Source organism: Trichomonas vaginalis, chromosome IV (assembly GCF_026262505.1).
Source record: "Trichomonas vaginalis G3 chromosome IV, whole genome shotgun sequence".
Taxonomy (NCBI): Eukaryota; Parabasalia; order Trichomonadida; family Trichomonadidae; genus Trichomonas; species Trichomonas vaginalis.
The window spans coordinates 14,727,301-14,749,087 of record NC_067206.1 but is presented as its reverse complement, the minus strand read 5'-3'; the positions used below and the strand labels follow the sequence as shown (position 1 = coordinate 14,749,087).

The window sequence follows — 21,787 nt, the reverse complement described above, 5'->3', positions numbered from 1 at the left end:
TTTCTCTAGAGCTTGGTCTTATATCGTTTTCATGACAATATTTTCTATATTCTTCATATAAAGCCTTTTTTTCATACATTTCATAAGGACAATCTAACCAGAATAGCGCATATCCGTTATTTTGCTCCCATCCGCTTAAAACTCTTTTTGTCTCTTTGTTTCTGACTTCAAATGACTCACAACAGTGAATTTCATATTTCTCATCTAACAAACAAGTTTCCCAACGGTCTTCTCCAACAAACTCAGCGTACATTTCAAATAAAATAAAAAAATATTTTTTTTAAATTTACTCAGAAAAATTTTTCTTTGTATATACGCCGTTCTGTACATCCAAAAGATTTTTGACATTTGCCAAGAATGTTCGTTTAGACGCTGCCATATAACCATACTCTTGACAATACTGTTTATATTCATCGTACAATGACCTTTCATCTAATGACACAAAGTCAGTTTCATCTATAAACAGTTCATATACACTCTTGTTTGCTTCTAACAATGTTTGTCTTTCTTCGGTATGTGGAATTTGTCTTGGATTGAACTTTGAAATATCTAATGTCATGAAATATGAGAACAAGTGGTTGTAAAAGTTAGGTGTCAAAGTTTCTGCTAAGTCGTCAAAATATTCTGTATCTTGCATATGAGAATCTGACGTTCTGACAACTACATATCTTCTGTCAGAACTTTCTAACTTCATCGGAACAACATTGTTTGAAACCATGATGAAATTTGCAACATTTTCACAAACTCTTTGGTCTTTATATTTTCTTTCAACAACTCCAACTTTGTCTGTTATAAGACTCTTCAAAGCATCTGAGTTTAAAACCTTTGTTGTATCTATACTTTGAAGTTCGTTACATACTATAAGTTTCATATTCTCTATTGAAGAGTTAAATTTACCGCAGATGTTTTCTAAGTTTGTCATATTAGGGTTCGAATAGCCCTCTAACAGTTTGCACAAAATATCTGTAAAGAATGTGTTCTTACCAGTTCCTTGTTTTCCAATTATAATGAGAGCAGTTTCATTTTTAGCACTTGGATATTGTAAGATGTTTGCAAACCAACATAAGATATACTCATAGACTCTTTCGTTTCCATTGCATATAATTTCTTTGACATGGTCTAACCAAGCTTCTATAACATTTTCTTTCCATTCTACTTGTTCGTATTTATATCCAGTGAAGATAGAATAGAAGTTTGGAGATGGTGTATAGAACTTTATACCACGAACTGAAAAATCTTCTAACTTTGACAATAAGATATCCCAAGCATCTAACATCTTCATACCAACTTGTACGACTTTTATTTTCTTAAGTTTCTGTCTACATTCTTGTTCTGAAACTATTGTTGCTCTTGGTTTGTTAAAGACAACATCCCATTCTTTCATGACATAACATTCTGGGGCAGAGTCGACATAAATAACTAAACGTTTCAAATTCTCGACTGCTTTGTTATAGTCTCTAAATGGACACATATTTCTGAACGCTTGGAAGTCATAAAAATCTGAAACGTCTATTCTGTACATTTTTATAAAAATAAAAAAAAATATTTTTTTTATTCTTGACTTTGTTGTTGCATTTGTTGCATTTGTTCCATTTGTTGTTCTTGAGCTATTTGTTGTTGAAGTTGTTCTTGTAGTACAATACTTTCACCAGTTGCATCTTCCAATTCGAAACTTTCTGCCGTCATTGACAAATACATAGGACATAAAAGTTTTACAGGAACAAAGTTTGCGTCGACTAAGGTTAAGTTTATGTTTGCTAAAGTGTTTGAGTTTACTAAAGCTGAAAACTCTGCATTCGAATGAACAATAGGCAAACCAGCAGAGAAAGTGTTGTTTATACGCATGAGTATCTTTTGGTCATAGTAGTTTCTGTCAACATTCGAATAGCACTTTGAACCTAAGTTTGAAACAAATATATAAATAGGTGTGCTTAATGTCAATGGAATAGACATTCCTTGTATGACACCTTTTCCTGTTATAGGAAATTGTTGGTAGTAAAAACCAGATATAAGTTTTGTATTATAGCTCATATCGTTTATAGTAAACTCAGTCGGACATCCAAACATAATGAAACCTGCTCTAGTTGCAGCACATGTTACATCCGTCCTTAAAGTATTAAATAAGTCAACAAAACCTGTTGGTGGTATATCTGAGTAAGTATCTTCAAAGAAGTATTTTTTACCATTCACAACAACAAAGTCTTCTGTGTCAAAAGAGCAAAACATTTAGTCGTCATTGTGTTTAAAGTTAGTTTACAATATCGTCCTTGAGGACTTTGTAAGTTTGTTGTTATAGAATTATATGACTCAGGGTTTTTTAGTCGTAATAGTATAAACCACTATGTCTTCTGCCATTTACTTAGCAACTAAATTTTAATGAAATGTTGTGGTCGTCAAATATTTTTATAACGTCTGGGAAATATATTTTAAGTTCAACGTTTCACCTCCTTTCATAACGTATATCTTGTCAATGACATTATATGAAACACCACAGCAAGCAATGTCGGGTTCTATTTCTTTGATGTTTATATCGTCTGCCTCTGTCAAAAGTTTCAATAGTTCTTTCAAAACTTCATGAGGTGCGATGACATAGGAGCTCACCTTTACAGGGTTGTGTTCGACCAAGTTTAACATTAGACCTAAAGCTTGACAAATCTTCTCCTGAGTTTTAAGTTTGTCTTTAAGTTGTTGGTAGTCATTTCGAATATCTGCAACAGAACTTAAGTCTCTGCTAACTTCAGGGTATGTTGGTTGTTCTTTTACAGGAACTATTGTTATACCATCTTGGTCTTCGTATGGTTTCCCCACTTCAACATCTCTTTCTTTGACATTGACAACAACACTTTGACTGTTTGTTTGAGTTGGTGAATTTAACTTCACATCTGCCACCGCCATTAAACCTTTTGAAACACTCACGCTTCTATTTTTCGGAAATGACATTTTACTTAGAATAAAAAGATGGACGTATTCGAGTATCTCTTCGAATTGAAGCAGAACAAAGTTTACACACACAAACAATACAAGTTCATTGACAGAATAGTTCTTTACACAAACAATGGAAAATGTTATAGAATAGCAGTCTTTGCTGAACCAAAATATTTTCATAAAGCAAAGAAAGTTGGTATAACCGAGATGGTGAAAGTTCTTGAAGCAGACAAAAATATAACAACAAAACTTACAGATATTTCTAAAGGTAAGTTTATAATACAATTTTATGTCAAAACTGGCGTACTGTCAATATTTGACGGAGAGAAGTCAGTTCAAGAACAACTTACTGACCTGCTGCCAAAATCTGCTCGATGGAAGCTGTCGTTATGCCAATCTGAGGAGCCCCAGCAGGTTTCATCGAACGAATCTTCAAAAGAGCATCTTCCGTGAAAAGTGCTATTGGTTTTGTAAACTTCTTTGCTCTCAGTTCATCTGGACCGTCTCTGTCACCAGTATATTGTATTTGTACAGTACCAACAGTTGAAATACCACCCATAAAGTCTTCTGAGTCAGCAAATGGAATGCCAAGCCAAAAGTTTGAACGGTCTCCATTTGTATATTGAGTTTTTTGACCTCCTGTATGAGTCCATACTTTCACATATGGCATAATAGAACTTTGCATTTCAGGGTTAATGGTTGTTGTGAAGTTGTTGTTAAAGTTCATAGCATCTAATGTCAAGTTGTATGACCTCATATCCTCAACTGTAGAATATTCTTCTCTTGGATAGTATTTGCCATCTATGTTTATATGATATTTAATACCAGGGTTGTAGAAGCAAGAATAGTCATTTATAGTTCGTCTGAACAGTACAAACATAGTATCTGCATGTTTCATTGCAGTTGTTAAGGCAATATCTGTTCTTGCACCTGGGTCAGCACTTTGGTTTCCAACTTCACCTGCAAAGTCTTTGACAGATATTTGGTGTATAGGGAACATAAGTGGAACTGCAATATATTTGGCAGCTAAAGCATTTGAAATATCTGGGTCCAACATATAGACTGCAAGTCTGCTTTCTATTCTCTTGCATTCAAACTTTTCGCATGTAAACTTAACTGGGTCCCAAGCAGTTCCAGCAGCATTGAAATAATAGTTTACTTCAGTGTTGAGGTTTGAGAAACCAAAGTCTAAGTCAACTTTGTCTTTGCAAAAGTCGGCGAATGACATTTTATTTGTTCCCACTACTTCTGTAATAGTGAATGGGTCTTGTGTTGGTGCAATGACTAAGTTATTTTTGCTTGGAGTAAGTTCAATAGAAATTTTTCCTGCCCAGTTTGGCAAGTATCTTAAAAACCTGAAGATGAGGAAAGATGACAAAGGAACTCTAAGTTTCAGTTTTACTTTAGTGACAGCATTTCCATCTGAACCAGAAAGGTTAACATAAACTCCTGGAACGTTAGGGTCAAGTCTTCTTATTTTCTCAATAGTTGCATACTGGTCTGTTTGTTCTCTAGCTTGTGGTTGTACTGAGTTTCTCAAAGCGAACCATTCATAGTTTGCCCATGTTACTGTTTGAACTAAGTCAGAGTTAGAATATATCTTATATCCCATGAAAACTTCTGGAGCATATTGGTATCCGACATAGAAAATTCCATTGCAACCTTTCTTGTCAGACAACTTGGCAGAAGGTTTTATTTCAATGTCTTGTTCCACGTATAAGAATGAGTTGTCAATAGAAATAATATGAAACCTGTCGCAAGCAATATCTACTGTTGTTGAAGAACCTTCTCCAAACTCACCTACGTTTCCATAAGAAACAGCAGTTGTATATTCGTAAGTTCCAGGAACTATTTCTGACCTTCTAATGGCATTGTCGCATTCGTTATACCATTCGGAAACATTTCCATTCATAGCATCCAAAACTGTTGGCGTTATATTCTGAGCGGCGTACATTTCATATGAGTAAAAATATAGAATAGTTGGATTTATATGTCATAATAGAACCCACGTGGACCAAGCTTTACTTTCTTCCTGACTGAGTTTTTAACTCTTCTTTTTCCTTCATTGCCCTCTGCTTGAAGTTGTTGCATCTTTGCATTATGTTCATCTAGTATGTTGCAAATTTCCCATGTCCTTTTTGCCTTTTGGCTCTGGTCGCCCATCTCAGGTAACCTATATCCTAGAAAGATTTTGTCATAGTTTGTATTTGAGTCGTCGCTTATTGTTTGCATGACTCTGTCCTGAGTTTCTGGTTCAAGCTCTTCAAACAGTGCCTGTCCATATGGAATATGCTCGTTTCCAAATATATGTTTTTGTAGCCATTCTGGTTTTCTTTCCATGTTACCAACAATATCTTTTGTGAATGGGAAAGCTTTTACCCAATCTTTCAGTCTTGCGTCGTTTATTTCTGTAGTTGGTTTTATTTTGTCAAGGAACATGTTTTTCAATACTAACATTTCATTTGGTACTGTCCATTTGAGTTTTCTTAAATATTCATCCCTTCTCAGTTCATTGTCTGCAAAGTAAGTTTTTATGACATTTTGCAAACTTTCGTTTGCAAGGTCATGTACAATAGGTTCTCTTCCTTCGCTCTCCCTAACTTTCTTTCTAAACTCTTCACCAAATATACCATCTCTATGGTTCTGTGTAGTTCTTTGAGATAAATGTTCTAGAACGTCAGGTGTTATATTTCCATCAGCCATGTTCATTTCATACTGGTTCAAAATATCTGCATCTTTCATATCTTTCAATGGCATTAAAGCCGCGCTGAAAATACCAGCTACATCTGGTTCACCATTCACTTCCATTGCGTCTACAACTTCTTGGAATTGAGGTTGTAAGTTTATGAACCACCTATCTGGATTAGCTTTATGACCCCATCTCATTGTAGTTCCATCGTCTGCAGAAACAAAAGTAGGTTTGTTTCCATCTTGGCTAGGTTCTGAATGAACTTTAAACAATGTTTCATTTCTATATGTTTTCTTGAAATTTAACCTTTTATTTTCACCGAGTTCATCCGAAGATTGAACGTTAAATGCTCGTAAGTAAAAAGGGTTGTTGTATTTGTGTACATTTTTTTTCAGTTCTTCCATTCTATGCTGAATATTTTCATCTGGTGTTGGAGTCTTTTGTATGTCGGCAAACATTTTTCGATATTCTTCTACTATGTCAGCCGAATTTTTTTTAGACTCTTGGAAATATTCCATATTCTCCGCATACTCTTGTTGAGGGTCAAGATTTTTCGGCTGTTCCAAATCTTCATCTAGTTCTGTGAGGTTAGTTTCCAAAGGAGCGACTTGTTCGTTTCCTTCAGGCTCTTCTAGCTGTTGTTGCTGAACTATTTCTTCCATGTCTGGTTGTATCTGAACTTCTTCCTGTGGAGTTTCTTGTACCTCATCTGCTGGCATTTCATATATTCCGAGACCGTTTTTAACAAGTTCCCTATTTAAGTCATCTGCATTCATAAGCCTTTCTTCTTTCGTTCCGTCTCTATTTTTTACGCGTTTCATGAAGATAGTTGAATCATCATTTATCTCTGACATAAAATATCTCGGAGTAAATTCAGTCATGTCATTTGGACGATATGCTATTAAATCATATCCCTTAGCGAGCTTGTATTTTCCAGGTTTGAAATTATATCCGATTTTATGCTGAGCCATAAAGCTAAATAGGTTCGGGTCAGTATTTTCTTCCTTGAACTTTCTAATAGCTTCTTTATATCTGTCACTAAAGTCAATAGTATCTGGGTAACCATATTTTTCCTTTAGCATTTTTAAGAATTCTTGGTTTCCTTGTTCTCTACTTCTTTTATGTCCTTGCTCTGTTTGTGGTTGTGGTGCAGTGTTTTGAACTGTTGGTTGTGGTGCAGTGTTTTGAACTGTTGGTTGTGGTGCAGTGTTTTGAACTGTTGGTTGTTGTGCAGTGTTTTGAACTGTTGGTTGTTGTGTTGGTTGTTGTGTTGGTTTTGGTGCATGCCTGTGTCTGTGTCCATGTGACGATGTAAATGTTTTAGGTAGTCCTGGTGCAGGTGCTTCTCTTGGAGGGTTTGGTGGTATATAAGTTCCACCAACTGGCACATATGTTCCATCTGCAGCGTAATGTCCTACCTGACTTTTCGTTCTTAAGAAAGCATTTACTAGGTCTGTTTTGGTCTGTTGTAACTCTTTTTCTTGACTTTTCACAACAGTTGCTCTAACGGCGTCATAGGCACTTTGAACTGCCTGTCTTGTTGCTGCATCTGTTATTTTCGTCATATTTTGTGCTACTTCTCTTAACTCGTTGTCGAAACCTTCAGACTTCAGTTTCTTTCCAGATGAGAAGTCGTTCACTTGTTTCACCTTACTATGAAGAGCTTCGAAGGCGTTCTTAAAGTCAGCATTCATTAAAGCTTCATTTGAACTGTCTTCATCCGCTTGTATTTTTGTCCTTATTGACCCTATAAGTTGGGCTGCTTTAGCGTTGGCTTGGGCATCTAACCAGTCATTGTTAGCTTTTATATATTCTGCGCTTTTCATTGCCTTTTGCATAGCCGCGTCGTTATTTTTACTTTCTTGTGCTAAGTTTTCATACTGTACGGTTTGGTTTTGCAACTGTAAAAGTTTTTCTGCCTTTACATTTGCTTCAACTTCTTTTTTATACTCATCGCTATCCATATATGTCTTCAGGGCTTTTTGTTTTATCTCTTCATCTTTCAGTACTTTATATTGAGTAGTATGGTTTTTCAAATTTATAACATCTTGTTCCATTTTTGCTACTTCTGCTGCTTTTTCTGACACTTTTTTTGCATATTCCTCTGTACTTAGTTCTTTCAGTTGTTCTTCTTTCTTCTTTTTCTCTACGTTTAACTCATTGAGTTTCTTTGTGTGTCTGTCATATTCTAGTTTCTTTTCGTTTTCACTTATTTGTTTCTGTATGTCTATGTTTGACTTTTTGACATCTGTTATTTGATTTTTGAGTGAACTCAAATTCATTTGACTTTGAGGGTTATAAGCTGTTCCGTCTGCAGCTCCACCATAGCCTGCCATTTTCGCTAAAAGTGCCGCTCTTAAACCTCCACTCTGTGCACCAACAACTCGGTTTAAAAGCATAGGATTGCTTGACATTTGTTGCAACATAGTGGGGTCATTCAGCATTTGTTGTTGCAACTGTTGTTGTGGTGTCAGTTTTACTATTGGATGTTTCAATGCTCTCTTCCTCTTACGTATATTCTTACGTAGCTTACGTGGCATTTTAAGTGAAGTTAAAAAGCGGTTTTTGACAGATGGAACACATACTTTTTCAGTAAGGACATATGGGGTAGAAATGAGGGTAGAAAACGGGGTAGATATACCCTTCTACCCTAAAATATATTTTTATTGAATTCTGAGTAAAATGACTCGGTCAAAGTGTTGTCAGTTTTGTAAAATAACCGTCTTATCTCCGTGCCTATGACGAAGAAATCTTGACAAAACATTTACGATGAAATCTTGACAAAACATTTACGAAGAAGTCTTGACAAAACATTTACGAAGAAGTCTTGACAAAACATTTACGATGAAGTCTTGACAAAACATTTACGAAGAAGTCTTGACAAAACATTTACGAAGAAGTCTTGACAAAACATTTACGAAGAAGTCTTGACAAAACATTTACGAAGAAGTCTTGACAAAACATTTACGATGAAGTCTTGACAAAACATTTACGATGAAGTCTTGACAAAACATTTACGAAGAAGTCTTGACAAAACATTTACGAAGAAGTCTTGACAAAACATTTACGATGAAGTCTTGACAAAACATTTACGAAGAAGTCTTGACAAAACATTTACGAAGAAGTCTTGACAAAACATGAAAACATATATAATTTGTGAAAAGCGACACATTATATATAATGTTTTCGACCCAGAAGACTAACAATTTTTCCGAATAAAAACTTCATTTTTTACTAAACATCTTCGGGGGCTAGAAGGCACGAAGTGCCTGGAAGCCATCCCCCAAGAAAAAAAAAACTTCATTATACTCATTCATCCTCAGGGCTAGAAGGCACGAAGTGCCTGGAAGCCCCGCTTCCTTTTTTTTTTTTTTTTTTTTTTTTTTATTTCATTTTTCTCATTCAATTTAGAATTTACAAATGTCAAAAAATTGAGAGCTGTCACTTTTGATGAATTTCTGTTTCTTACAAAACAAATCAAGAAATACGAGAAGAACGCAGAGAAATAATCAACAAGAAGAAATTTACGAAAAAGGTTAAAAAGAAACCAATAAAATATGATTATTCCGATTATGATATATCTGATGACGAATTAATCGAAAGAGCTATTATGAGAAGGAGATCAGAAGATTCAGATTCGAAGGAAGATACAGTTCAGGAAGTATATAATGACTGTTATATTGTAATGAGTCGAATTCGTCAAAATGTTGAACAATATTTAGTAAAAGACTATGATAATGGCATAAGTCAGTGGAAAACTATAGATGAATTAAAAGTTATGAAAGATTACAAAAATATTATTTCTCTTTTCAAGAAAACTGAAATAAAAGAAACAAATCTCCGCGAAGAAGAAAAACCAGTAGCTATATCGTTCAGACCTGACAAGTATTTACTGTACAGAGTATTCTATGACTATTTATACTGGGAAAAAGTTTCAGATGATGAATTTGAAAATTTTGTATCAAATATGAAGAGTTTTACATATAAAAATGATAAAATTACACTCAATTTACAAGAATCCAATGAATTATTGCAGAAATTCGTGAATATAAACAATGAAAATCGTTCGGGAATTTTATATGACTCTTTATCAACGCAGAAATATAATTTAGTTACTCGATTCTTAAATACTGCAACAGATAATGGTTGTGGACCGTTTTTGGTTGTCACAACTAAAGAAAATTATTCAAATTGGTATAATTTTTTAGAAAATACAAAATTAGTAACAATTGATTATAGTTGTGATCCTTTAGAACGAAATATAATTCGAGACTACTGCTTTAATAGCTTAGATGAGTTCGGATCCCCTTATCAAAACAAATTTTCTTTTAATGTCATAGTTACAACATATGGAATACTGAAATATGATCTTAATTCATTTGAAAATATTCCATTCCATACAGTTATCTATGACGAACCTACTTTTTCCGAAGAAATTGATTTTCATATTTTTCCAAGAGCATTTTTCTGTTTAAAGTATCTAGAGCTTGAGAAAAATAGCACATACAAGAGTTTGTTATCATTGGTTAATGCTCCTTCTGAAATTTCTTCCGTAGATTTTTCAAATAATTTTGTTATTTCAATAAAACAAACAGTAGCCAACAGAAATCATAATGAAATAGTTAGTCTTAAGCCAACAAACAGTCAGGATGACTGCTTGAGAATGCATCATTTAGATTTACTCCAAAAAATCACAAATCGATACTCTTCTAAATCCCCAGAGGCCATTGAGCAAGAAATATTGAATAACCCAACACAGTTACTGGGATTGAACGAGTATTATTCAAAAATCTTTAAATCAAATGATGATTTTCTTTTGAAGCTTTCCTCTAAGTTCCAATTTATCAAATACCTTGTTAAAACTGTTTACTCAGCCCAGTCAATACTAATTGTTACCAGTAATTATCAAAATATGCAGAGTTTATACTTATTATTCAATCAATATTCGAAATGTTTCAAAATTAATGGGAAAACAAATATTGAAAAACTGCAGAAGACATTTAAAGATCAAAGACAGGAAAGATTCATCATTATTTATCAATATTCCAGCCAAGAAATAGATTTATCTTTTGTTTCAGTAATAATTTATTTAGAACCACAAGAAAATTATCAGGATATCAATATAAAGGTCAATATTTACAATAGCCTTGAAGAAATTCATATTTATCATTTAATTTGCACAGATTTTGAGAAAACTCAACTTTTGGAACAAATTAAAAGAAGAGAAGAAAAAGAAAACTATTTAAGTGTAAGAACAGTATCGTATTTACTTGAAAATACCCAAAATCTCTCTTTTCCTTTGATTGAATCGATTTCTGACTATAATTCATCAAATCCTGATGATATAAAGTGCAGAGAATTGAAATATGATGAATCAGAAACTGATTTCATAGCAAGAATGACATTTAACGTTCAAACTGACGAAGATGAAAAATTAATGTCAGTTGATGAGTCATATTTATGCGTTTATTTCCTGGATTTGTTGGGATTTGGTCAATGGAAACAAATTGGTCTCTCTATTAAGGCTTCTGTTCCTCAAGTTAAAGATTTATGCATGTCTTTGATAAATTATTGCCTTTCGAAGCTTTCGGATACACAAATATCCGATTTACCACATTTGTTAGCGGTTTTATCCAAACTTTCACCAACTTTTTCCCTTGAAAATATTCATACAATTGAAATTGACTTCAGATTGCTAAGATTAGCAAGACATGCCTTCAATAGTTTATGGATAAACGAATACCGTTTCCTTAAAACCATAGAATTGAGGCTTTGCGCAAGAAAATTTTTGAAAAGGCAAATCTCGGTTCAATTTGATATCAAAAAGGATCTTGAGGATTTCGGAAAATTCGGAAAAGTTGATAGGAATGTTTACACTCCTCTTTCTGACTTCAAAATCGCAAATTTCGAACCATCTCAAATTGAAATTGCTGCAATGGGCGATTTGATATACGGGAACCACATAGATCCATTATCACCGATGCAACAATACCTAGAAGAGATGATGAACCGACAATTTTTAGAAAATGATGAAATTATTTTCCATATGAAATGGAATTCGTCAGAATTATACAAGCTTTTCACAGCTCTGAAGAATTTCCCTAACGATGAAAACTTTTATTCCAAGGCTGCAATTGTTACAAAAACAAAAGCTGATATCAAAAACAAAATAGATGAAATAATGGCCAAAAGTTCTAAAAACAAAGATAAAGAGGCCATTATTAAGTATCAAAACCTGTTTTCTTTGATGAAAGAATTTATTAAAGCAAATCCTCCCCAAAATAATATAATTGAATGGACAAACTCTACAATTAGCAAGTTCTTTGAACTTGTTATGATATTCGGACTCAACAGATTTAGAGAAATCCTTCTTGATTCAAGATTTAAATTTGTAAATCTTCTTTCTCAGGAAGAGATCCTTTTATTAAGAAAGAGATCTAGAAATATCCCTAATTCAACTCACTCTTCCTTCTTAACAGTCCGTGGAATCATGGATTTCTTAGGATTGAAAAATTAGTTCACCAATAATATTTTACTTTGTTGTTTATGTTATTTTATCAATAAATGTGTTTATATGTTTTGTACTTTTAATCAAGATAATAATCATTTTCACAAATTGAAACACAAAAATGAAATTGTCCTCTTATAGGTTGTATTCTTGATATAATTCATATATTTGAACATACTCATCTATTTCAAAACAATTTCTACGGCGTTATAAGCAGATTCATATTAGGTATCGAATTAACTAGAAGAGGAACATTCAAAATACTTCATAGATGGATATGAAGTATCGACAATTTATTACCTGGTGCATTAAATTAGCTGTTATAGCTCAAGTAAGTGAAGATACATTATTCGTATAGCTAATGAATTTATCAAGACATAACACACAAGACATATCGTCATTTGTCACAGTTTTTATATTTGAAAAAAAACGTAATCTAAAATATGAATTTATGATTTTTTTTTTGTTTATGCATTATCAGGTTCGATATCATTATCACTATCGCTTTTGCCACCTTTCTTCTTTGATACACACAAAACAATACCTAATATTATGCAACCAATAATAGCAAGGACAGCAATAGTTATTAAAACAGCTACCAAAATTTTCATGTTCTTCAATGCTTGGATGAGATTGTAACTATCAGGAATCTTGTTGTTACAATCAGTTCTTATGATGTTCTTCTGGAATGCAAGCAAATAAGGATATTTATCAGTTACAAAGATTTGTTTTGCATTAACTGAAGAAGTCTGGAAAACATCACCTTCATAACAAAGATTGTATAAGTACTGACAATTTTCAAATGCTCGTAATTCGACACTCTTGACAGAAGAAGGGATAATTACTGTTGTTGTTCCTAATTCGGTTGGATATTCAAGTTCTTCATCTTTGATTGCATTTGAGTTAATGGAGAGCTTGCCAATCACTTCGACAGATGATGGAATTTTGTATTCTTGAGGAAGTTTCCCAAATGTCAAAACCAATTTCTTTGTTGGTTTATAGATTAATGCTTGACCATCGACCATAAATTTATTAGTTTGAGGATTTACAATCTCTATTTTAAGATTGTTAGAATACTGAAATGCATCTGTTTCTATGGAAATAACAGAATCATAAATCTTAAAATGAGAAATTGATGTGTTGTATAATATTTTAGAGTTGATTTTTGTTACACTAGAAGAAAATTCGCATGATGACAAATCTTTACAACTATGGAATGCGTAACTATCTACTTTCTTGCATGAGTTTGGAATAGTAATTGATTTTAATCCAGCACTTGCAAATGCAGATTCTCCAATTGAAACTAATTGCTCGGAAAGAACAACTGAAGACAATTCACAGCAGCTTTGAAAAGCATAATAAGGTATAATTTCTACCTTTGATAAGTTTATTTCTTTGAGTTTGATGCATCCAAAGAAGCAATATTCACCAATTAATGAACATGAAGATAAATCAATTTCTTTGAGTTTGACACATCCAGCAAAACAAAAAATTCCAAGTGAATATACAGGCGACAAGAATTTGATTGATTTAAGAGATATACAATTATAAAAAGTAAAAGATCCGAATGAAATCTGAGCGTTTGTTTCTAATATAAATTTTACAAGGGAATAACAAAAATAGAAGGCATAATTTGAAACTTCAATATAGTGATTTAAATTTATTTTCTTTAATTTTGTTGAAAACGCAAATGCATGTTGATATATTTGTGTTACATCATTTGGTATTGTATATTCTTCGATGTTTGTTGCTGGTGGAAATGCAATTAAAGTGCTTTTATCTTTAGACATCAAAATACCATCGTTATAAACCATGTTTTCGTTATTTTCACACACAAATGATGCCAAATTAGAGCAATTAAAGAAAGGATATAATGAAAATTGATCTACATTTTGGCCGATTATTATCTTTTCAAGCTTATTGCACTCAATGAAGCATTTTTCATCAAAATAAATGTTTGTGTTGATTGTAAGAGATTTCATTTGACATTTTGCAAATGCATGTTTATAAATTGTATTTATTTTATTAAGATCAAAATTGTCTGGCAAATGACATCCTTCAAAAGCATTATAGCCAATAATATTTATATTATCAGTGAATTGAATTGTTTTCAGGTTAGTGCAGTTCATAAAGCAGTAAGGGCCAATTTCCTGAAGCAAACTTATGGAATCAAAAGATACAGCTTTGAGACCTAAACATCCTGCGAACGATCCTTCAGCGAGATTTTGGCAGCTAATTGTAATCGATTCAATTTTTGAACATCCTAAGAAAGCATATTGTTCAAGTGTATATTTTGAATATAGTTTTTCAATTTTGAGAGATGTACAATATGAAAATGAGTTCGATCCAAATGCAATGTGAGTAGTTGTTGACAATTTACTTATATCTTTCAAGGATGAACAAAACGAAAATGAATATTCCTTAATCTTTGAAACATGATCAAATGGGAACGAAGAAAGTTTAATGCAACAATAAAATGCATATGCTCCAATTTCTTCAATCCCTGATCCTTCAACTTTGACTAAATTTGAACAATTTGAAAATGTAGCTTTTGGAATTACTTTAACTTCTAAAGGAAGTTTGATTGATTCAAGACTTACACATGACCCAAATATATTGCTTCCATGAGAATTGAACTTGACATTTTCTGGGATGATAATTGATTTCAAATAAATGCAATTTTTGCAAATATATTCAGGAATTAATAGTTCTGCAGATCTCTCAGCAAATGTAAGTTTTTCAAGTTTGGATTGATAAAACGCATACCCACCAAGAGTAGTAATTGTTGCATCTATTATAAATTCCTTCAAACCTGTATATTCAAATGCATTTGAATCAATTGTATCAATAGAAGCACCTCCTTTATCAAAATTTTTGCGAGAAAGACAACCAGAGAATGCATAAGAATTAATTTTAGTTATCTTACTTCCAAGTTTAACAGAAGTAAGTGATAAACAGTCTTGAAAAGCACTCATTGCAACTTCAATGACTTTATCATTAAAAGTAAAACTTTCTACACCACTTTCGCTAAAGGCATATTCTGATATATTAACAGCTGCTGCCAAATTTATCTTTGTAAGCCGAGAACATGATGAAAAGGCTTCTACACCAACAACTTCTACACTTTCTAGATTAATATCCTTCAAACCAGAATTCTTGAAAGCTGACTGTCCAATTGTCTTTATATTTGAACTCAATTTTACTGTTTCTAGATGTATGCAGTTTTCAAAGCAATCATTTGGTATTGTGTAAACGTTTTTAGCTTCAATATCAACATTGGTAATCATAGGTAATCCGGAAATAGAGAGAATTGATGTAATGTTATCCCCTTTGAAGATTATTTTGCTGATGTTGTTTTTGATTATCAATATTTTTGTAGATGGATCTTCAATATCTTTTTGCTCGGTGATTGTGATCTCTTTTCCATTGATTTGCGGTGCTCGGTTTATAAATACTCTATTTTGAAGCAATGATTGAATAACAGTAAGTTGGCAGAGCATTAAAAAATTTGAATAAAAAGCAATAATATTTGAAAGGATCTAACAATTGAATTAACAAAGAAAAATCGCAATTCAATCTTTTCTTCTGAGGAAAACAAAATGACAATCTGAGTACAATAATGCAAATTAGGACAAAATAAAATGAGATGACTTTTTCAATAGGAGCTAAGCCACATAATTATTGTTATATGATACCAGTAGAAATCATTTTATTTTGGAAGATATTGTCTAACAATGCATAATAGATTATCAATCATCGATTATAATATACGAAAACACTTCATTAAAAGAAGAACTAAATGAATTTTGGTATATGATATCTGCACACACCATTTCTGAAGTAAAATATATAATAAAGAAAGTATAATAAACATCAGGTTTCAAAACATGACGTTTTTTCAATGTTTCGCTTCAAATTAAAGGAGACTCAAAACAAAAAACCATTCAACCACATTCATCATTAATCGGAAATTGAATGATCAATTAGTTCAGTTTGAACTTCAAACAGATAAACATCATTCAATTTTACCATTTATTTTTCAGTTCAGAATAAGCATATGCAATTTTAAGCAGTTATTTTCTCTATTAAGTCAACTTTTTTGAATTGGTCATGTTATGGAAGCATTGATTTACGAATTGAATGTATTTTAAGACTCATAATGAAACTTTTCACTCAATTCATGTATTCTTCTCCAGCATATCTTAGTTTACATGAGTTCTGTAGTTCTCGAAGATTCTTTAATATCAAATCGAGCGAAATTTTCAAATAATGAAATATTTATAAAACAATTGCAAATGAAAATTGACTATTTGCAAAAATAACAACAAAAAAGAACAATAAAAGATGAAATTATTTTGGTGACTTAGAATAACTGCCTTTAACTGGGCTTTGGGTAGGCGATATAGAAATTGAACTATATGATCGAGGATTTACATACTTTGCGTATAATTCATTTAGTTCTTCTTTTAATGACGTGTTTTCTTGAGTAATAGTATTAATAGCTTCTTTAGCGGCTTTTTCAGAGTTTTCTCTTTCTTCTCTTAACTGCCTGATCATTTCTTGAATTTGCCTCAAATTTTTATAAATGCTGTTGGGATCGAAATCTTGTAATTCTGGTGTAATGTTTTGATTTTGCTGACCATCTCCAGTTCCATTTCGTTTGTAACATTCGACTAGTTTCTGTCTCAATTCCATAATTTCTTTTGTTTCTTCAACATGCAACAATAAAAGTTGCTCAACAATTTGTTTAAGAATATATTCATTGGCTGTCATACTGCTTTGGTCCCATTCTATGGCATCAAGCTGTGCTTTAATATCTTCCATATTTTTAAACGGTCACTTTTGGGAGTCTTCTTTCATAAATCTCGAATTTCTAAATGTTCTAATGGAATTTATGAATCCAAACTTTGAAATAAGGCATTAAATGCTATTAGGATGTATTGACGGCTCTAGCCAAAGACAATACAAAGTTATTAATGCCCAATATAGCGAGATATGCTCATCTTTATATTAATCCTTTTCCTTTCTTCTTACATTATCTTTTTCACATTACATTTCTATTGTCCCTTTTATTTGTTGGTTTCTTTTTGATAATAACAATCAATAACTTTGTTGTTCAATTATATGACAGACACACATAACATATAACATATATTATTTCACTGTTAAATGATTTTGTGGCTATTACAATATCATTTTCTTTTTTAGGAACCAATTCTAACATTCCAGAATGATCATTGTATTTTATCATTTGAATTATTCTGGACACTATTCCAGTAGATGTGTTTATTCATTTAATGATTAACTGTATTGCTTGAGAAAAAATTTTAACAAAAATTAAATTCTCTAAATTTTAAATAAATCTAGTTCCATTCAGAACCTTGAGATGGTGTCTATCACTTGTTTGAAAGGCTGTGGAAAAAGCTCTGAAGTACCTTTCTTATTTATAATCTTGTTAATTTTGAATCCTGAATTGAAACAATTTTATGCTTTTTCAGTTATACTTTTCATCATTGACTGGTATTACTTAAAGTAATCATTCCAATCAGTGAGAACTTTCTTGATATCACTTTAATAAAGTTATCTTTTGATTTTTTTAATAGATAATCATCAAAATGACTTCAGAATCGCCGAACATATAATTTTGGGTAACAAATAATCTTTATTTAAAGATACCAACTCAATGAAAATGTTTTGAGCCATAAAAACTCAAATGCAATGTTAAAATGTAAATAAATAAAGCCTGTTACTTATCAAGGCATATACGTTTTATTTTATACTAATCTATCTCAAGAACAATGAAAAAAAAATTAATGGGTCTTTTGTTGTGTTGACTGAACTTTGTATCTCTCTACCCATTCAGGGAGTGGCCTACCGTAGCTTTCTAAATGTTGTACAATAGTATCAGTAACTTCGCCTAAATTATCTATACAATAAATTCCGGGTACATTCTTGTTGTATTTTAACCATGATGAGCACCACGATTTTTGTGGTTGAAATAGAGCTAAAATTCCGTTGAAAGAGTTGCTTACCCATGAATCAATTTCAGTAGCGGTCCATCCACAGTTTGGACATGTAGTTTCATGCTTCCAGACGTCTCTATCTTGGATCAAGCCACAGCCTATGCAGGCAGCCATAGACCTGGATTTCTTTGGGAGAGTAACTGAACGGTCTTCAGCCATATGAATAAATAATATGTCACTTTTGATATGAAATCATGATAGACATTTTAATGATATTATGACACTGTACATCATGGTGATTCTAAATTTTTATAAAATGTTCAATTGCTCTATTTGTTTTGTGAAAATTGATATCAAACTCAGATTGTACAGCCATTCTACAAATCTCATATTTAAAAATTGTTATGAAGAACATATAAATAAGACAAATTCAATGATTATTTAAATTTCATCTAATTTTTTTATTGACCCCTGTAATCCAGAAGTGCATCTTCTAACTATTAAATATGACCACATTGCAGATCCAAAATATTACTTTTCGCTTAAGAAACACTTAATCTGTTTCAATAAGTTCTATAGCTAAACATAACAATCCATACTATATACACAGATAAGATTTACACTCTTATACATAATTTGATCATCAGATGAAGCAAATTAATGATATAGTTGCTTGACGATACAGGAAGTTTGGTTGAAGGACGTTATTTTTTTTTCTATTTCAAGTTTTGTTTAATTATAAAGAATTCATTAATAAGCAAAAGGAAGATTGGCAAAGAGAGGTTATAGACATCTTCAGACTCTTTGATACAAATTGTGAGGGCCAATTACCTCGCGAAGATGCTGTTCGTGTTTTGGAATTGATTAGCATTCCAGGCAATGAATATTTTCATCCATCAAAGAAAATAGTAGCAATCCAACAACTAATTGATGCTATTACAGAACAAAGAAAAAGTATCGCAGAAAATAGTGAAAAGAGATGGAAATATATTTTCCATCTTATTGCGGGTAATAATGATAGCGACACAATAACTGTTGAAAAATTACAGAAATTCTTTGGTAAATTCGGTCATGTTCCACATGCTCGCTTTTGCGAAGATTTTATCGATGAATTTGATAGGAACTGGCTTACAAAAACAGAAATTACTCTTGATGATTGGTTAATGTTTTGCAAAATTCATAGACTTCCATTCTAATTCCATTTTTGTTCTTTAATTGACCCTCAGTAATTAATGAAGTATCAAATAAGTCCCTTATACCATTTGTTCATGGTATGAATCCATAAATTTAAATACAAACAGAATAATTTCTGAAAATATCGAAATACTTGAAAAAATATGTGTGAATTAGTTGTATAGCTTATGTACAATCCAGCTCAATTAAATATTTGTGTTTATTATATTAAATATTACATTTTTCCACATTTGGAATTGGTATTTTGGAATATATTGATAAGATATTAGAAGAAAAATCAAACCTGAAAGATGTTCTTAATTTAATAAAATATGCAAATAAATTTATTGAAAAATCAATTATAACAGTAAATATGTTATAAACATCATATCATCTCATACAGATATCATAGTGGGTTAGCAGTTTATATAGAAAAGTCTTTTGTAGGGAGTTAAACCAAAGATTTATGAAATTTCGTCCAATAAAACAATATTCTTTCAATTTTTCTCATTTACTAAGAGACCTCGGAAGATATTCGTCTAAAAGTATTCATGATATTGCTCCAATATTCAGATTTTAGAAAAAACAAGATTATCAATTTCATTTCTTAGAAATTTTCTAACAAAGGCCTATGAAGGTCAATCGAGGAATAAACTGTATAGTATGAAATTTCTCATTTTCAAATTGAAGAACTTTGTTTGAATTTAGATGAGGAAAACTTCTTATGCTAGTCAAAAGGAGATCTCCGCATCATTTGGTTCAGAACAAAAGCCATTCGCAATATGTCAAACATGCTTCAGACCAATATACGATGAATATATTGTTCAGTGCACACGATGTCATGGATTTATTCAGTGTTTAGAGTGCTTTTCTGAGGGCGCTGAGAAAGGCTGCCACATCAGAGAGCATCCATTCATTGTTGTGAGAACACAGTTACCAGAAATTTTCTCAAAAGGATGGGCTGGAAATGAAGAAATGAAATTATTGCGCGCAATTGAAGAATCAGGCCTTGGAAATTGGAGAGACATAGCTGTAGATATGAATACCAAAACTCCTGAAGAATGTGAGAATCATTTTTTCTCAACTTATCATTCAGCACTAAATGCTCCAGTTCCTGAACAAAAAGTTAAAGAAGATCCACCAACTCCTGCACCATGGCCTGATGAAGATGCAAAACCCGTCGAATCTCATCCAAGTGACGGTGCAGAAATTATTATGCGTCAAAAGGGACATTATGATAAAGTTACGCCAGCGGAATACAACGGATACATGCCCCGCAGAGGTGAATTCGAAACTGAATTATACGATAACGCCGAGGAACTCATAAATGGAATTAATTTCGACGAAATGCTGACGAAAGAGTACTCATCACCCCAGGAATTGGAAGATGAATTCCAAACCCATATCAACCACCTACAAGCCTATAACACAATCATAGAAGAAAGAGAATATCGACACGAAATTCTCAAAGACTACGGACTTCTCGAAGGTCCTTTCAAAGGATTTAGGAAGAACCCTACAGCTGCTGAACAGGAACAAGAACAAACTCTACTTACGCTTGCTCCTTTCGTAAAATTCCAAAATTTACAAAAAATTACGGAGTTGGTTGATAAAAAAGACCAGCTACAACAGATCATACATGAAAAGGAGTACTGGCAACAGATAGGAATCGATAACGAAAGCCAAGGAAAAGCATTCGACCAATTAACCGAAACTTTTCAAAGATCTCGACAAATTACAGAACAACATGTGAAGACATGGAACTCTCTCGTTGATTCTTTGACTACTTGTGGAGATACTCAGTTGGAATACTTCAAAATGCTTAATTCTGATGAAGCTGATATCTGTAATAAGTTCAATATGCATCCAAAGACTTATTTGAATATAAAAGACCTTCTTTTAAGAGAATTCGATGCAAGATCCGAATTATCTCTTCAAGATGCTATTAATTTCATTCCAGATCAAGCTGAACTAGTAACTTCTATATATAATTACATGAAAACAGCTGGATGGCTGCAATAATAATTTTTATTTTTTATTTGTTTGATTTTATATTAGTCTTATAAAATGTTTGTTATTTTTATGCAAAATATACATGAAAATGTTTTCAGATGTGAACGAGAAAAGTTTTTTTTTTGTAAATAAATTCTTATGAAATGAGATTATGAAAGTAAATTGTAGCAATAAAGTAAGCTATAGTAAAATGATGATAGAGGCATATTGCGCAAAAGAATTAAAAAAATTTTTTGTAATGTGAAAAATGGGGAGGTTTTTTGTGATATGGAAAAATGTTCGTTGCTCAATTATCTCACTATTGGATGGACTTTTATCGAGCGAAATTTTGGCTGTAAAGACAATTCTGATATTGGCAACATGGTGATAAGAACAAATAGTCAGTTTGCGTGGTTTATGATGAGATAATTTCGATTTAAAAAAAAACATAAAAATTGATTTTAATGAGCGATTATATTTGAATATGCTCTCCTAATTTGAAGGAACTGGTTAAATCATGAATTGATCATGAATAAT

General features: G+C 32.2%; 9 protein-coding genes and 1 pseudogene across 10 annotated transcripts, besides 6 other annotated features; 2 read left to right on the top strand and 8 right to left on the bottom strand.

Moving 5' to 3' along the window:
• Positions 1-9,007: part of a mobile genetic element that runs on past the window's edge.
• Positions 573-1,522, bottom strand: TVAGG3_0093620 (uncharacterized protein; the record flags this gene model as incomplete). The annotated part of the gene is made up of 1 exon (XM_051222519.1): positions 573-1,522. A coding segment is annotated over one exon (950 nt), but the record flags the coding sequence as incomplete, so codon positions are not given.
• TVAGG3_0093610 lies at positions 2,360-2,895 on the bottom strand (annotated as a pseudogene). The gene has a single exon. A coding segment is annotated over exon 1 (536 nt).
• TVAGG3_0093600 (protein of unknown function, DUF4106 family) lies at positions 3,272-4,879 on the bottom strand (the record flags this gene model as incomplete). Its single annotated transcript, XM_051222518.1, has 1 exon — positions 3,272-4,879. One exon carries the CDS (start codon positions 4,877-4,879, stop codon positions 3,272-3,274), a length of 1,608 nt encoding a protein of 535 aa, XP_051107504.1.
• TVAGG3_0093590 (protein of unknown function, DUF4106 family) lies at positions 4,912-5,265 on the bottom strand (the record flags this gene model as incomplete). The annotated part of the gene is made up of 1 exon (XM_001305128.1): positions 4,912-5,265. The coding sequence occupies one exon, from the start codon at positions 5,263-5,265 to the stop codon at positions 4,912-4,914; it is 354 nt and encodes a 117-aa protein (XP_001305129.1).
• On the bottom strand, positions 5,354-8,154 carry TVAGG3_0093580 (protein of unknown function, DUF4106 family; the record flags this gene model as incomplete). Its single annotated transcript, XM_051222517.1, has 1 exon — positions 5,354-8,154. A coding segment is annotated over one exon (2,801 nt), but the record flags the coding sequence as incomplete, so codon positions are not given.
• Positions 9,008-9,045: 38 nt separating the features above from the next.
• Positions 9,046-9,082: a mobile genetic element.
• Positions 9,046-9,082: a terminal%2Cinverted (terminal inverted repeat of Banshee-A3 transposon ID:TVAGG3_0093560).
• Positions 9,083-9,224: 142 nt separating this feature from the next.
• Positions 9,225-12,131, top strand: TVAGG3_0093550 (helicase protein; the record flags this gene model as incomplete). Its single annotated transcript, XM_001305129.1, has 1 exon — positions 9,225-12,131. The coding sequence occupies one exon, from the start codon at positions 9,225-9,227 to the stop codon at positions 12,129-12,131; it is 2,907 nt and encodes a 968-aa protein (XP_001305130.1).
• A 435-nt stretch (positions 12,132-12,566) lies between these two features.
• On the bottom strand, positions 12,567-15,622 carry TVAGG3_0093540 (antigen BSP-related family; the record flags this gene model as incomplete). The annotated part of the gene is made up of 1 exon (XM_001305130.1): positions 12,590-15,622. One exon carries the CDS (start codon positions 15,620-15,622, stop codon positions 12,590-12,592), a length of 3,033 nt encoding a protein of 1,010 aa, XP_001305131.1.
• An 838-nt stretch (positions 15,623-16,460) lies between these two features.
• On the bottom strand, positions 16,461-16,979 carry TVAGG3_0093530 (uncharacterized protein; the record flags this gene model as incomplete). The annotated part of the gene is made up of 1 exon (XM_001305131.1): positions 16,473-16,946. The coding sequence occupies one exon, from the start codon at positions 16,944-16,946 to the stop codon at positions 16,473-16,475; it is 474 nt and encodes a 157-aa protein (XP_001305132.1).
• An 895-nt stretch (positions 16,980-17,874) lies between these two features.
• TVAGG3_0093520 (positive regulation of DNA-templated transcription, elongation) lies at positions 17,875-18,304 on the bottom strand (the record flags this gene model as incomplete). The annotated part of the gene is made up of 1 exon (XM_001305132.2): positions 17,933-18,304. One exon carries the CDS (start codon positions 18,302-18,304, stop codon positions 17,933-17,935), a length of 372 nt encoding a protein of 123 aa, XP_001305133.1.
• Positions 18,305-19,603: 1,299 nt separating this feature from the next.
• TVAGG3_0093510 (positive regulation of histone acetylation) lies at positions 19,604-21,280 on the top strand (the record flags this gene model as incomplete). Its single annotated transcript, XM_001305133.1, has 1 exon — positions 19,967-21,280. One exon carries the CDS (start codon positions 19,967-19,969, stop codon positions 21,278-21,280), a length of 1,314 nt encoding a protein of 437 aa, XP_001305134.1.
• A 240-nt stretch (positions 21,281-21,520) lies between these two features.
• Positions 21,521-21,787: part of a mobile genetic element that runs on past the window's edge.
• Positions 21,523-21,787: part of a mobile genetic element that runs on past the window's edge.
• Positions 21,523-21,787: part of a terminal%2Cinverted (terminal inverted repeat of MuDR-N3_TV transposon ID:TVAGG3_0093500) that runs on past the window's edge.